The following is a 14,735-nucleotide window of genomic DNA, read 5'->3' as shown; positions in this document are numbered from 1 at the left end:
GTCTCAACACTTTCAGTAAGTTTTCCACCACTGGAAAGAGTTCAGTTACTCAGTAGCGTGACAAGTGGCATTGTTTTGTCTGAGAACGAGAGAGAGCGAGAGAATGCTGAGGTAACAACTGCTATTGCTGGGTTTCAGTCACGTGACTTTTCTTAGCGGTTTTACCGGAAGTGAAATAGCTGGTGGTCTAAACGGCTGCCGTAGTGCAAACAACTAGCAATAACTTATCAGAGTACGCTCATAATCTAGAAGCCGCTGCTCGCTTTAGGTATCTTCAGAAGATTGCTATGTGCAACGGAATCGACCCCTACAGTCTGGGAAAGAAGGATTTGTCATACGATCTCGAAAACTACCCTTCAGTCGAGTTCCCCGACATCTCGAACTATCTGGTGTTGCAGACATCCTTCTACACCACAAAACAGATGAAAGCGTGGAAGAGTATGGAGGCTTACAACTTTTTTGTATGTGGCTGGGTAAAGGAGCTCAGTATCAAGTTGTGCCGAATGAATCCTGTATTGTTTTTGCCCGTGTAAGTATGGGTTTTTTTTAAGCTTTTTGTTCGCGTCTTTACAACGAAGCGCTGCAAGTTGAAGTGTAAACAAACAACAGTTCGCTTGATTCTCACTTGTGTCGGCTCCTATCTCTCAGCTAAATCATTCACAAAGATCATCAGAAACCCCTTTAAAGACCTGGATCTTAGTTAAACAAGACGGAGAAGTGATCACGGCGCATTGTAACTGTATGGCTGGGGAAGAGTTCTGTTCCAACCTTCATGCATATGGACTTTGTGAGGAGTAAATAAAGAAACAGCTGGGGACTTTAGCACTTCATGACTAAAAAAAAGTACCGTAAAATAACAACACGTAGCAAGAAAAGCACTTGGAAAACACCAAGGACATAGCCGAGAGGGATACAAACCTTTCACCAAGTGATCACTGCAAACTCAAGCATGCTTCGACTCAGCTTCCTTCGATTTCACTGAGGAGGTTCGAAAGCCACCTTTCTCGACGTCTTTTTGTGAAATCCTGTGCTCGTTCACCCTTTTTTATTAGTTCACGGGGAACCTTGAAGAAACTTTTATCAGTTTCACGGTTTGATCGATTCGAACAACCTCAAACAACGCAAGTGTAAGGCGTTTTTCACGCGAGCAATGCACCTTCTCCATACAAACGCTTTGTCGACTGAGCTTTGGTAGACCACCAGCTAAAGTTCTGAATAACTAATGAGGCGGATGTGACGTCACGTGAAACCCAGCAATAACATAAGTGATAAAGTGCTCTGAGAGCGCAATATCCCTCACTGGCAACTATATCCATGCTATAAGTGCTTAATACACCCTCATGAAATTGTCGAAGTACAAGTTTGGTAATGAAGGGCCATAACTCTGGTGAAATGTGACCGAATTGAACGAAATTGTAATATGCGCGTTACTGACATATAGCAAAGCTTTTTGCAAAGTTTTGTGAAATTCCTCCAAGAACTGTGAGAGGAGTTCATTTCAGAAGACGAGCACACTTTCATGAAATTGTCAAAAGTACAAGTTCGGTAATCAAGGGCCATAACTCTGGTAAAATGCCACTGAATTGAACGAAATTGCAACATGCGTATTACCAACATAAACCAAAGAATCCTGTCAAGTTTCGTGAAATTCCTCCAAAAATTGAGAGAGGAGTTGATTTCAGAAGGTGAGCACCCTTCCCGGGATGGACGGACATCGACATGACATAATCCCCCTTCGGGCCTTTCGACCAGTGGAAGATAAAAAACTTGTCTTACAGACGTACATAACTTTAAATGTAATTAAACAGTTAAAAAGTATGACAAGTTTAGTTTAATAACAAATTAAAAAAAAAAAAAAATGTACATCATCAACGGTACAGCCCAACAAAGACCTCAAATGCCCCTCTTCCACCAAATCAGTTCCAGGGCTGGTTCGGGGTCAGTGCTTAGTTTGGAACCGGGTTTTCTGTTTCCACTGACAAAGAACTGGCTCTGGGGCCAGAAAAACCGGTTCCAGGCTAGCACCAACTCTCTGCTGGGCCAGAGGAAAGAACCGCTTACGTCAGCGGGGGGGGCGGAGTTGTTAAGACCAACAACAATAACAAGACCGCGAAAGATCGCCATTTTTAAGCGACGAGAAGCAGCAGCTGTACAAACGCGAAGTCATCCATTATTATTATTATTGTTGTTGCTGCTGCTGCTGCTTCTTCCGTGTTGTTTTTGCTTCGATATTCACGCCAAGGTTTATGCAAATGTAGCGACGTAACTGACGTATACAGCGACGTAATGACGTGGCTTCCCTTAGCACCGCGAGCTATGGAAAAGCAAACTAGTTCTCAGCTGGCTCGCAAGTTGAACGAGTTGTGAACCAGCACCGGCCCCGAACCAGCCCTGGAACTGATTGGGTGGAAAAGGGGTAAAAATGACTGGAGCTTTTTAAACCATCTCGGTATAGAAAGAGTGCTTTAATGTACTCAGAGAAACACCATGTATGTGGAATTGTTAAAAATGCTATGATATAGAAATTGCGATATATGAATTTTAGTGCTGTCAAAAATGTCACGGGGCGGCACGGTGGTGTAGTGGTTAGCGCTGTCGCCTCACAGCAAGAAGGTCCGGGTTCGAGCCCCGTGGCCGGCGAGGGCCTTTCTGTGCGGAGTTTGCATGTTCTCCCCGTGTCCGCGTGGGTTTCCTCCGGGTGCTCCGGTTTCCCCCACAGTCCAAAGACATGCAGGTTAGGTTAACTGGTGGCTCTAAATTGACCGTAGGTGTGAATGTGAGTGTGAATGGTTGTCTGTGTCTATGTGTCAGCCCTGTGATGACCTGGCGACTTGTCCAGGGTGTACCCCGCCTTTCGCCCGTAGTCAGCTGGGATAGGCTCCAGCTTGCCTGCGACCCTGTAGAAGGATAAAGCGGCTAGAGATAATGAGATGAGATGAGAAAAATGTCACGTTATTAACGCATTAACTTGACTCAATTTTAACGGCGATAATTTTTTTATCGCGAGATTAACGCTCTGTGGCATGATGTAGGTTTTTCATAAGCTTTTGAAACTGCCAGGAACTTGGAACAGAGACTTTGGTTAGAAAACCGATAGCAGCTAGACTGTAATGCCACGCCCCGCACAGCCAGAGTCCTCTGCCCCCCCCAAGAACCAGCGCGGGGAGGGCGCGCTAGTAGAGATGGGATTTATGGCTCTTTGATGGGATCCGCATCTTTGTGATCCGTTCTTTGAAAAGAGCCGTTCAAAAGACTGGCTCATTTGGCTCTTTTTAAATATTTATTCAGTTTTAAAAAGACAGCGTCTAAAGAAGCCAGATCCCTCTGAACTGTAAACTCAATGCTATCCCAGAAATCCTTCCTCTAATATGCAAATTTGGCCGCCTCTGATTGGACAGCGCGATGCATCAACAGACAGAAAGTGTAAAAGTACAAAATGTGTTAAGTGAGCTGAAACAGTAAAGATCAGATTCAATGCAATATTTATCAACGAACAACTTAAACTTAATATAATAGTGTACTTTATATTATAATCAAGCATGTCAAGCCTACCGTCACTGTGTAACCTATCTCTCGGAGTTGTAGACTAACTCAAACAGTAGATCATTTCACTCATGGTTCTCTTGCTAGCCCCGCGCCGGTGCTCGGCTTAGGTTTCACTTTGCAGTGGCTGTGTCAAGACGTGTTATGCTTTGCAATAAAAAAAAAACATTGGTACAAAGCAAGCCCATTCACTTTTTTATGCTGATAAGAGAATTACAATGTTTTTTTTATGTGACAAAAATGTGCGATTAAATTGCGATTAATCGCGAGTTAACTATGACAGTCGTGACATTAATCGCAATTAAATATTTTAATCGCTTGACAGCACTAATGAATTTGGCTAAGAATATTTCAAGAAAATTCCACGGTCCCCTGCAGTAGCACCAAAACTGGAGGGCAGGGCTTGACAAACAAAACACACTGTTCCAGTTGTTGCACTTGGGATGTTATTATTAGTTAGGTAGTCACCTGTTAAGGGGATTTTGGGGTCTTGAGCAAGTCGTCCTGGATCTGCCGTTGAAGCCCTTAACAATGCAGACACACACAAGAGTGACGCTAGGTAGTAACCTTGGAACAGACAGACAGACAGACAGACAGACAGAAAGTTTACTTCTGGCATCTAACTTGTAATATACTAAAAGAAAATATTAGTACTGTACATATGGAAAAAACTTTCAGTGTGCATACTAGTCTCAAAAATATTCTTCTTTATGAAATTCCATTCATGCACAGTTTACTGTTTTCCTTTAACACATCTGAACTAGTCAGCTAATTACCAAGCCTTTCATAAGATATACTGGGGCGTGGAAGATCAGGATAAACATCTGTGCAGTTCTGCTACCTTCCAGAACATTGTGTGCTCTAAATACTTTACAGAGTGAAGGATTTGCATAGTTTTGAAATTTTAAAAAGGCCTGAAAAACCAGGACTGATAACATCTAAGATACCATATTTCTCATTCTGTCTCCTTGGTATGGCTGGACGAACCACTTTAAAAACTGAGCCTTGTCACGTCTCTCATTGTATCGATTAGGAACACGTGTTTTTGAACAACGCTGCAGTTGAGATCTATAAATATTGAACGTAAAAATTAGTGGCGATAGAAATGCAGAACAGAAGAAAGCCAACACTTCTGTATCAGCAGAAAGTAGTCCAAAGTAGTTCAGTAACATGACAAAGATCTTGCTAATTCCATGCTCACATGCTAGCATGCTTAAAGATATTCATCATGGTACACAGTTTAGTTCACATATAAGTGACAGCAAACTGGATTTGAAATGAAACCGAGGATGTGTTTGAACTGGGGCAAAGGCTGCCTCAGGAGGACAACTGTCTAACAAGACAGCGAGGCATCAAGGACCATTCAAAACTGATCGAACTCTCAGTTCCAATTTTTAAGATGCCTTCAAACTGTCACCAGTTGACGGCAACATCGACATATCCTTAAAAGAAAAAAAATTTTTTAATTCAGTTATGAAGATACATTATGATATAAACTAACGATTCATGTGAATTCCCTGGTTTAGACAAAAGCCTGCAATTGATATGGTCATAATTGTTTATCATGATCATCATTATTCGTGTTATTGTCCGAAATACTCGGGGAAATCAGTGAAGAAACATCACTGGCGCTGTGGTCCATTTTGTCGAATACGGCCGTGTATTGTACTGTAAGTGACGTCACGTTTACGGAAACCATTCGGAGCTCTTTTAGGTATATACAGGAATTTGTTTGTGGAATAGCCGACCTCAATCACTGCAATCTAGCCAAACACGTGATAATTTTAAGAAACAGGTGAAACAGCTTTTATGGAGTAAATTCCAAACCCAGTTTTATGATGTGTATATACACTATATTGCCAAAAGTATTTGCTCACCCATCCAAATTATCGGAATCAGGTGTTCCAATCACTTCCATGGCCACAGGTGTATAAAATCAAGCACCTAGGCATGCAGACTGTTTTTACAGTTTGGAGCTGGCCCCTCTTCCAACATGACTGTGCACCAGTGCACAAAGCAAGGTCCATAAAGACATGGATGACAGAGTCTGGTGTGGATGAACTTGACCGGCCTGCACAGAGTCCTGACCTCAACCCGATAGAACACCTTTGGGATGAATTAGAGCGGAGACTGAGAGCCAGGCCTTCTCGTCCAACATCAGTGTGTGACCTCACAAATGCGCTTCTGGAAGAATGGTCAAAAATTCCCATAAACACACTCCTAAACCTCGTGGACAGCCTTCCCAGAAGAGTTGAAGCTGTTCTAGCTGCAAAGGGTGGACCGACGTCATATTGAACCCTCTGGATTAGGAATGGGATGTCACTTAAGCTCATATGTGAGTCAAGGCAGGTGAGCAAATACTTTGGGCAATAAAGAGTAACTAATCATTTTGGTGCCATTTCTGTAATCTAGCTGTACTCTGTGATAATTACAGTTAGCATATAGTTTTTATTTATGACTTTCACCATTGTTTATACAATTTTGTCAATTTATTATTGTCTCTTATATTTTATTGTTTCCTGCTGTCATCAAGAGGACCACATTGGAAATAAGTGTATTTTATACTTTGTGTTGTCCTCGGTGCTATTTATACTCTTTTTACATGGGCGGCACGGTGGTGTAGTGGTTAGCACGGTCACCTCACAGCAAGAAGCTTCCGGGTTCGAGCCCCGTGGACGGCAAGGGCCTTTCTGTGTGGAGTTTGCATGTTCTCCCCGTGTCTGTGTGGGTTTGCTCCAGTTTCCCCCACAATCCAAAGACATGCAGTTAGGTTGACGTGGGGTGGCCTTGGGCTGAGGTGCCCTTGAGCAAGGTACCGAAGCCCTGACTGCTCCCCGGGCGCTCTGGTGTGGCTGCCCACTGCTCTGGGTGTGTGCGCGCACACGCGTGTGTTCACTGCTTCAGATGGGTTAAATGCAGAGGATGAATTTCACTGTGCTTGAAGTGTGCATGTGATGTACATGTATGAATTTTACCAAATAAATCCATATCATACCAGCAGCTTCGGTGTTTCTGGCAATATTTCCGCCTTTTTCTGTACAAGTGCATCCTCCTGTAATATTCACATGAATCCTGTATAGTAAAGCAGTGCTTGTTTGCCCTCTTTCTGCGTTGCCATGGGGTTTGGACTGCATACTACGGTAATTACGGTAGGCGAGCCTGGGGACGTCTTGGTGAGGAAGTTTTTCATGAAGGAGTCGAGAGCATGCCAACGAGTAGTATAACACACAGTTTCAGCCTCGTTTTACAGGTAAAGAGTTCAGGTTTGTCCATAAGTCAGGGCTGCAGCTCATTAATACACTATTTCAGATGTATAGTGGAAAAAATTTAATAAATAAATCAATAAATAATAATTTGACATTGTCACCTTAGTACTGTAGACCTTTCACTTTGCCCCTTCAGTACTGAAGAGCGACACTCAGCCTTACACTCAGCCTTGCACCCAAATGACATCACGCATCGCCCTTCCAACAGGCAACATGGCAGCGTACTGGTGGCATTAGAGTAGCGATACAAAAACACTCACAACTTTCTTATAAAAATGGTCAAACATGCCTGAAACTTTTCTTACGGGCTCTCAATATTGCAAGCCACCAACCCATGCATGTATTTACTTTACATTTTCTATTCCTTTTTCTGTTGCCCATTACTCAGAAATCCATGCAGCAGCTCCTTCAAGCAACAGTAAAAATATTTTTTTTAAAAAGATGGCTGACCAAACATCACAGAAAAATGATTCCACATACAAATATAAGTTTTGGGCTTTTATCGCTTAGATTTTTGAAAAGTTACCATGAAATAAACATTGCACTGTCTTATAACCCCGTGACTGTAACCGAATACATTTGTTTGATGCGATTTGTGAGGCATCTGTTCACCAACTAGCTAACTCTTTGGTTGAGTTGCACGTCGTGCTGATGTCATGTTATCGTAAATGTGATCCTAAAAGGTTATTGTCCTTAAAAGATGCCTTCAGTCAAAAAGTCCTGCCTTATGAGACACCCGTCTATTCCAGCAGTGAGGCAACAAGGCAGCGACCTTCTGTTTCGAACGCAACCAGTGACCGAGGTTTAAAGATAGAGATATTAGTAGGCGTTAGCTTCATCTACAAGTATTGAAATTCAAAATGTAAACAAACACAAAGCTGCACTTTAGTGTACCCTACAAATTCAGACCTCTAAAAACACACGCTGCGCAGCCTAGAATTCCTGAACGTTAGCACAAGATTGGGAGAAAGGAGGTTTTCATTCTTTTGTTGTTAGATGTTCTTGATCCACATCATTTGAGTCGTTTCCTGTTACGGAACCTGGCAAGGCCAAACGTATACTGTATATTTTAAATGCACATGCTAGAATGTAAAGAGAACAAATAATAACATTAAATGCTGTCAGGAGTATTTTTAAGTGTACCTTTGTTTTTGACTAACTGGTGGATTTCTGAGACAGTCATGTGCAGACAAAAACTAATAAAAGAAGATCTAGATTGGATTCTAGATGTACAGTACGTCTTTCAGTCTCTCGCCACAAGGACCACAGAAGTATAAATCCCATTAAAGCAGGACATTGCTTAGTGACCAAACAACAGGATCAGTTATAAATAAAACTGCGAATGTTGACGACTGTATGACCGTAAAGATGAGCCATAGACTATGTGCAGAAGAATACATCAGCATGACCTCAGATTGTTGACTACAGGACGCAAAACAACGGCAAGCCTCAAGAACAGAAAAGGCCAGCTATCAGTACGTACAAAAAGCAGTTGACTTCTTAAAGTGAATCTAAGTGGAGATGAAACAAAGATGCACCAACACGATATGGAAATACAGGAATTGCTTGTTGTGCAAAGCAAAACACCTCTTCCAAGAAACATGGCAACAAGAGTATGCATGGCTGCCAGTGGAACTGACTCATTTCTCTTTACTGATGACGTAACTACTGACTGCAGCAGACGGGGGATGAATTCTGAAGTTTACTAAGCAGCAGCTTAGCATCATCTCCTCTCATCTCATCTCATCATCTCTAGCCGCTTTATCCTGTTCTACAGGGCTGCAAGCAAGCTGGAGCCTATCCCAGCTGACTACGGGCAAAAGGCGGGGTACACCCTAGACAAGCCGCCAGGTCATCACAGGGCTGACACAAATGGCCCTTTTCCACTACCCTTTTTCAGCTCACTTCAGCTCGCTTCAGCTCACTTCAGCCCGACACGGCTCGCGTTTTGACTACCAAAGAGCAGCACGACTCGGCTCGCTTCAGCCCTGCTTAGCCCCTAAAACTCGCACCGTTTTGGAGTGGGGCTGAAGCGAGCCAAAGCGAGCCGAGTGAGGCTGGGGGCGTGAGCAGACACTCCCCTGTGCACTGATTGGTGAGGAGGAGTGTCCTCACATGCCCACACACGCCCCGTGAGCACGCTGGGATCTGTAAACACCGTAAACCCGGAAGAAGAATAATTACGAATTACGAGAATTTCTGAAGCCTTATGCGCCTCATCTATACGCTCTTGCCAGTATCTGTTGGCGTTGTCGGTGACAACAAGCCACAGAACCAAGACCAGCAACACTAACGACTCCATGTCCTCCATGTTTATTGTTTACTATCCGGGTCGTGAGACTACCGCTTAAAAGATCACTGATGTCACTGTTTGCGCCGCTTAACGACATCACGTGACTTCCACCCACTTTCGCTAACTCCACCCAATGTGTCCACCCACTTCCAGCCAGCATGGTTCAGCGCGGTTGTAGTCGAAATGCAACTCCAACAGCCCCACTCAGCCCAACTCAGCACGGCACGGCTCAGCCCAACTCAGCCGCGTTTGTAGTGGAAAAGCGGCAATAGACACAGACAACCATTCACACTCACATTCACACCTACGGTCAATTTAGAGTCACCAGTTAACCTAACCTGCATGTCTTTGGACTGTGGGGGAAACCGGAGCACCCGGAGGAAACCCACGCGGACACGGGGAGAACATGCAAACTCCACACAGAAAGGCCCTCGCCGGCCGCTGGGCTCGAACCCGGACCTTCTTGCTGTGAGGCAACAGCGCTAACCACTTTGACAACTGGTAAAGAATTAACCCCACTGAGTACTAATCTCAGGTAGTGGAGGCAAAATGGCCCTGAAACAAGCAGGAACTAAAAATACGGATCAGACCACAGCATGACCCAGCATTTGATCATATCCAATAGGATAAATACCAACCAGTCTTCAAGTTCAAGATCATATTATGCATGACCTTTACAATCCCCTCAGAAAGTACTGGAATGACAAAACCAATGATTTTGTTTTTGTTATACACCGAAAACATTTGGGTCCAAGTTCAAAAAATGAATACGAGACGATAGATCAGAATATCAGCTTTCATTTCCTGATATTTACATCCAGATGTGTTAAACAACTTAGAACATGGCACCTTTTGTTTGACCTCACCCATCCCCCCCAGTGATCAAAAATATTGGAACAAGTAACCGACAGGTGTTTCCTGTTGCCCAGGTTTGCCCTGTTAGGCTGAGTGTATAAATGATTAATAGCTCAGAGTTTCTGCTCTTGGTTTGAGCCCTGGGTTTCACCTGTGAAGAATGCATTTATTGTTACAAACAATAAACCAACATGAAGACCAGAGAGCTGTCTACGGGAGAAAAGCAATTGCGGTTCTGATGCTGAGAAAAGAAGGAAAATCAATCAGGGCCATTGTTATAGAGCAACAGACATAAATATGAGGAAAAGAAAACTGAAATTCTGATCAATCATCTCATGTTCATCTTTTGAGTTCAAGCCCAGATGTCTTCCACATAAAACAAAAGAATTGGCCTTGCCATTCCAATACTTGGAACTGTAGAGTGAACAGAATGTATGAACTGCATGTATGGAAAAAAAAAAGAGCTGTGTATGGAGGAACACACAAATAACCACCACACAAATTGGTCATTCATATTCACCATTTCTGACAGCAGTATCATATTACAGGTATTATTATCAGATTTGACATTTAAGCCATATTAGTCACTGCAACTCACAGACAACTAGTGCTCCAGGTATATGTCCTTCAGCATAGTGTGGCAGTAGCACAAGCTTGGGGATGAGGATGGTGTTGTACAACCAGATGAACAGCACTGAGCTGAGACAGAACCAGCCCATGGGGTCCACCACGCAGTGCACCCGCAGCTTCATCCTTCTTCATAACACAACAGGCCCAAGGACACAATGAGAGACTCCTGCTCCCTGACAGCAGCTTGAACTCAGATCAATGGTGGGAACACTAGGGTACAATTTAAATGGAACATAAATAGTGATTCATGGTGAAGCTGGATATTAAAAAAAAAAAAATGCATCACGTAACAAGAGAAGAGTCTTTATCGGAATCCTAATAATGCTCTTTCTTTTTATTCTCAAATAGTAAAAAGAAAGGGCATTTCACTATAAGGCACAGTGATGCAATAAACCGCAGCTGAGTGTCATTTCAAGTTCAAGTCTATTTGCTTCTGCAGAAATGCACGCTGGAGTTGCTATTATCTAAAATCAGCCTTTCTCAACCGGGGTGCCATCTGGCTTTGTTAGAGGTGCCGTCAAAAAATTATATATTCTAACATTCTCATCTCATCTCATTATCTCTAGCCGCTTTATCCTGTTCTACAGGGTCGCAGGCAAGCTGGAGCCTGTCCCAGCTGACTACGGGCGAAAGGCGGGGTACACCCTGGACAAGTCGCCAGGTCATCACAGGGCTGACACATAGACACAGACAACCATTCACACTCCCATTCACACCTACGGTCAATTTAGAGTCACCAGTTAACCTAACCTGCATGTCTTTGAACTGTGGGGGAAACCGGAGCACCTGGAGGAAACCCACACGGACACGGGGAGAACATGCAAACTCCACACAGAGAGGCCCTCGTCAGCCGCTGGGCTCGAACCCAGAACCTTCTTGCTGTGAGGCGACAGCGCTAACCACTACACCACCGTGCTGCCCTATTCTAACATTGAAATAAATAAAATGAATTAAAATTAAAAAAAAAAAAAGATAGTTACACTAATGCAGATCATCACCGCCTCATGCATCATCAAAATTTGTCTCACGGCCCCTTTCCCATGTCACAACGTCACTGCCGGGGTCAGCGTATGGTCAGCGTGACTGCGTGTATTTTATATGGGAGTGCCTTGAGAATTTGCATACTTCTGAAGGGTGCTGTGACTGAAAAAAGGTTGAGAAATGCTGATCTAAATTGTATGAAATATAGGTTTTATCTGTATTAATTGAGGAAAAGAAACAACACAGATTCCATGATGCAAACTAGCAGAGCTGATTAAATACATATCAAAGACTTAGAACTATGTATCCTTCCAAACAATCATATATAAGGAAGCATTTACAGTTAAGGCTGGGCCACAGCGTGTCAGCTTCAGTAGGACACAATAAACTGTCGGTCTATTTTAATTATTAGCCTCTTAAATACCTTTTCCTGTGCGCTATTGTGAAGAGAGAAGCAGCAGTTCACTGGTCCCAGCCATAGGGAACTAAAAGGGAAGCATAATAAACATGTAAAATAGATCACTTCTAGAGAGAGAGACAGAGACACAGAGAGTGACCGAGACTGAGACAGAGTGACAGAAAGTGACAGAGAGAGAGTGACAGTGAGACAGAGAGTGAGTGACAAAGAGAGACAGACAGTGAGACAGAGAGTGAGTGACAGAGAAAGACTGAAAGACAGAGAGACTGAGAGACAGAGTGACAGAGAGAGATAAAGACTGAGAGACAGAGTGACAGAGAGAGAGATAGACTGAGAGACAGAGTGACAGACAGAGAGATAGCGACTGAGAGACAGAGTGACAGACAGAGAGATAGCGACTGAGAGACAGAGTGACAGACAGAGAGATAGCGACTGAGAGACAGAGTGACAGACAGAGAGATAGCGACTGAGAGACAGAGTGACAGACAGAGAGATAGCGACTGAGAGACAGAGTGACAGACAGAGAGATAGCGACTGAGAGACAGAGTGACAGACAGAGAGATAGCGACTGAGAGACAGAGTGACAGACAGAGAGATAGCGACTGAGAGACAGAGTGACAGACAGAGACAGTGACACAGAGAGAGACACAGAGAGTGATAGAGAGACAGAGTGACACAGAGAAAGACAGAGAGTGACACAGAGAGAGAGAGACAGACAGAGAGACAGAGACAGAGAGACACAGAGAGACAGAGTGACAGACAAACAGAAAGAGAGTGACACAGAGAGACAGACAGACAGACAGACACAGAGTGACAGACAGAGTGACAGACAGACAGACACAGTGACACAGAGAGACAGACAGAGAGACAGAGTGACAGAGAGACAGACAGACACAGAGTGACAGAGTGACAGACAGACACAGAGTGACAGACAGACACAGTGACACAGAGAGAGAGACAGAGAGACACAGAGTGACAGACAGACAGACAGACAGGCACAGAGAATATATAATTTTTAGTGAACCCGTAAAAAGACTTCCTTCTCCAACACATTACTAAAGTATCTAAGACTCACCACCAGGAACGAGTTTAGTCCCGGATAAGTAAGTGAACTAATACACATCAAACAAATAATCTCTCTGCGATCCCAACACAGAGTCCCTCCCGCAGGGAACAGCTCGCGCCTCACGGAAAGTTGGTCAGTTATTGTGCGATAAATGTCGGTTTTGTAAAGCGGTCACTTCCTCCCCGCGCCTAACATGGCAACATCTCACAGCACACATTTACAGTGAAAAGATGGCAATGATCTCTCGCCTCTACCCCTTAACCCCACTTCCGGCCGCAGGTCCACTCGGGCTCTGCGCTAGCTGCGCGTGCGGATTAGATCAGCTAACACATCCATATCATATCATATCATATCATATCATATCATATCATATCATATCATATCATATATCTCTCATTCTGCATTAAACCCATCACATCCGGCAAGCAGTCAAGCGCTTATAGTCACAGCAGCGCATTAAAAACAGGGAAGAAGATGATGAAGTAGTTACCGGTTGACATACTCTTGCTAAAATACCTGACAGAAAGCAACCGCAGTGCTCAGACCGTTTCCGACAGATTGTGATTCTACGGTGGCCGCGAAGCCCGAAAAGGCGAAGCAGGAAAACAATCCCGCAAATTATCAGTAATTCCAGGTCCTCTGCATTATGAATAGAAAAGGAAAAATGATTGTAAAGGAACTGAATGGGTTTGGGGTTTTTGTAGTAGTCTATTATAATAAATAAATATTTTCCCCTATTCACTTCCCTTTAAGCAAAGCATTAATCATTTTTGAATTAGTGTAATTGCATAATCTCATCTCATCTCATTATCTCATCTCATCTCATCTCATCTCATCTCATTATCTCTAGCCGCTTTATCCTTCTACAGGGTCGCAGGCAAGCTGGAGCCTATCCCAGCTGACTACGGGCGAAAGGCGGGGTACACCCTGGACAAGTCGCCAGGTCATCACAGGGCTGACACATAGACACAGACAACCATTCACACACACATTCATGTAATCCCAAATTATAACAAGTGTCTAACATGCTCAAACCATACAGCCTTTTATATGAGCTTAATCTTCTTCTTCTTCTGGCTGCTCCCGATTAGGGGTCGCCACAGCAGATCTTTCATCTCCATTGCTCCCTGTCTTCCGTATCCTTCTCTACCACTTTCATGTCCTCTCTCACCACATCCATGGATCTCCTCTTTGGCCTTCCTCGTTTTCATGTGCCTGGCAGCTCCATCGTCAACATTCTCCTTCCCACATGCTCTGCATCTCTTCTCAGGATGTGCCCGCACCATCTCAGTCTCATCTCTCTTAGCTTAATTCCCAAGCTCTCCACATGTGCTGTCCCTCTGATCTGCTCGTTCCTTATCCTGTCCAACCTTCCATCGCAAACCTTAACATCCTCAACTCCGCCACCTCCAACTTTGCCTCCTGTCTCTTCGTTAAGGGTCCGGTCTCCAATCCAGACATCACAGCTGGTCTCACTACTGTCTTATACATCTTACCTTTCACTTTTGCTGGGACTTTCCTATCACAAATGACTCCCGAAATCCTTCTCCAACTGCTCCACCCTGCCTGCACTCTCTTTCTTACCTCACTATCGCAGCCCCCATTTTCCTGCACAGTTGACCCCAGGTACTTGAATTCACCAACTTTCTTTACATCTACTCCTTGCATCTTCACTACACTCTC

General features: G+C 43.9%; 1 protein-coding gene across 10 annotated transcripts in view; it reads right to left on the bottom strand.

Moving 5' to 3' along the window:
• The window catches only part of zdhhc21 (zinc finger DHHC-type palmitoyltransferase 21), a 37,809-nt gene extending 24,186 nt beyond the window's left edge, over nucleotides 1–13,623 (bottom strand). For 2 of the 10 annotated variants that reach the window (XM_060934457.1, XM_060934496.1), the window contains exons 1-3: nucleotides 11,993–13,414; nucleotides 10,556–10,797; nucleotides 4,012–4,110 (exon numbers count right to left, since the gene is read on the bottom strand). In XM_060934457.1, the coding sequence (XP_060790440.1) occupies nucleotides 4,012–4,110; nucleotides 10,556–10,709 (253 nt within the window). In that variant the 5' untranslated portion in view covers nucleotides 10,710–10,797; nucleotides 11,993–13,414. Of the gene's footprint in view, nucleotides 1–4,011; nucleotides 4,111–6,182; nucleotides 6,442–6,538; nucleotides 7,004–10,555; nucleotides 10,798–11,642; nucleotides 11,731–11,992; nucleotides 13,415–13,542 lie in introns of those variants that run through there. The other 8 variants (XM_060934466.1, XM_060934486.1, XM_060934476.1 and 5 more) reach the window with 8 other exon arrangements.
• Between the last annotated feature and the right edge of the window lie 1,112 nt (nucleotides 13,624–14,735).

This window comes from Neoarius graeffei, chromosome 1 (assembly GCF_027579695.1).
Source record: "Neoarius graeffei isolate fNeoGra1 chromosome 1, fNeoGra1.pri, whole genome shotgun sequence".
Classification (NCBI taxonomy): Eukaryota; Metazoa; Chordata; class Actinopteri; order Siluriformes; family Ariidae; genus Neoarius; species Neoarius graeffei.
The sequence above is the reverse complement of the archived record's forward strand: the minus strand, read 5'-3'. Positions and strand labels throughout refer to the sequence as shown.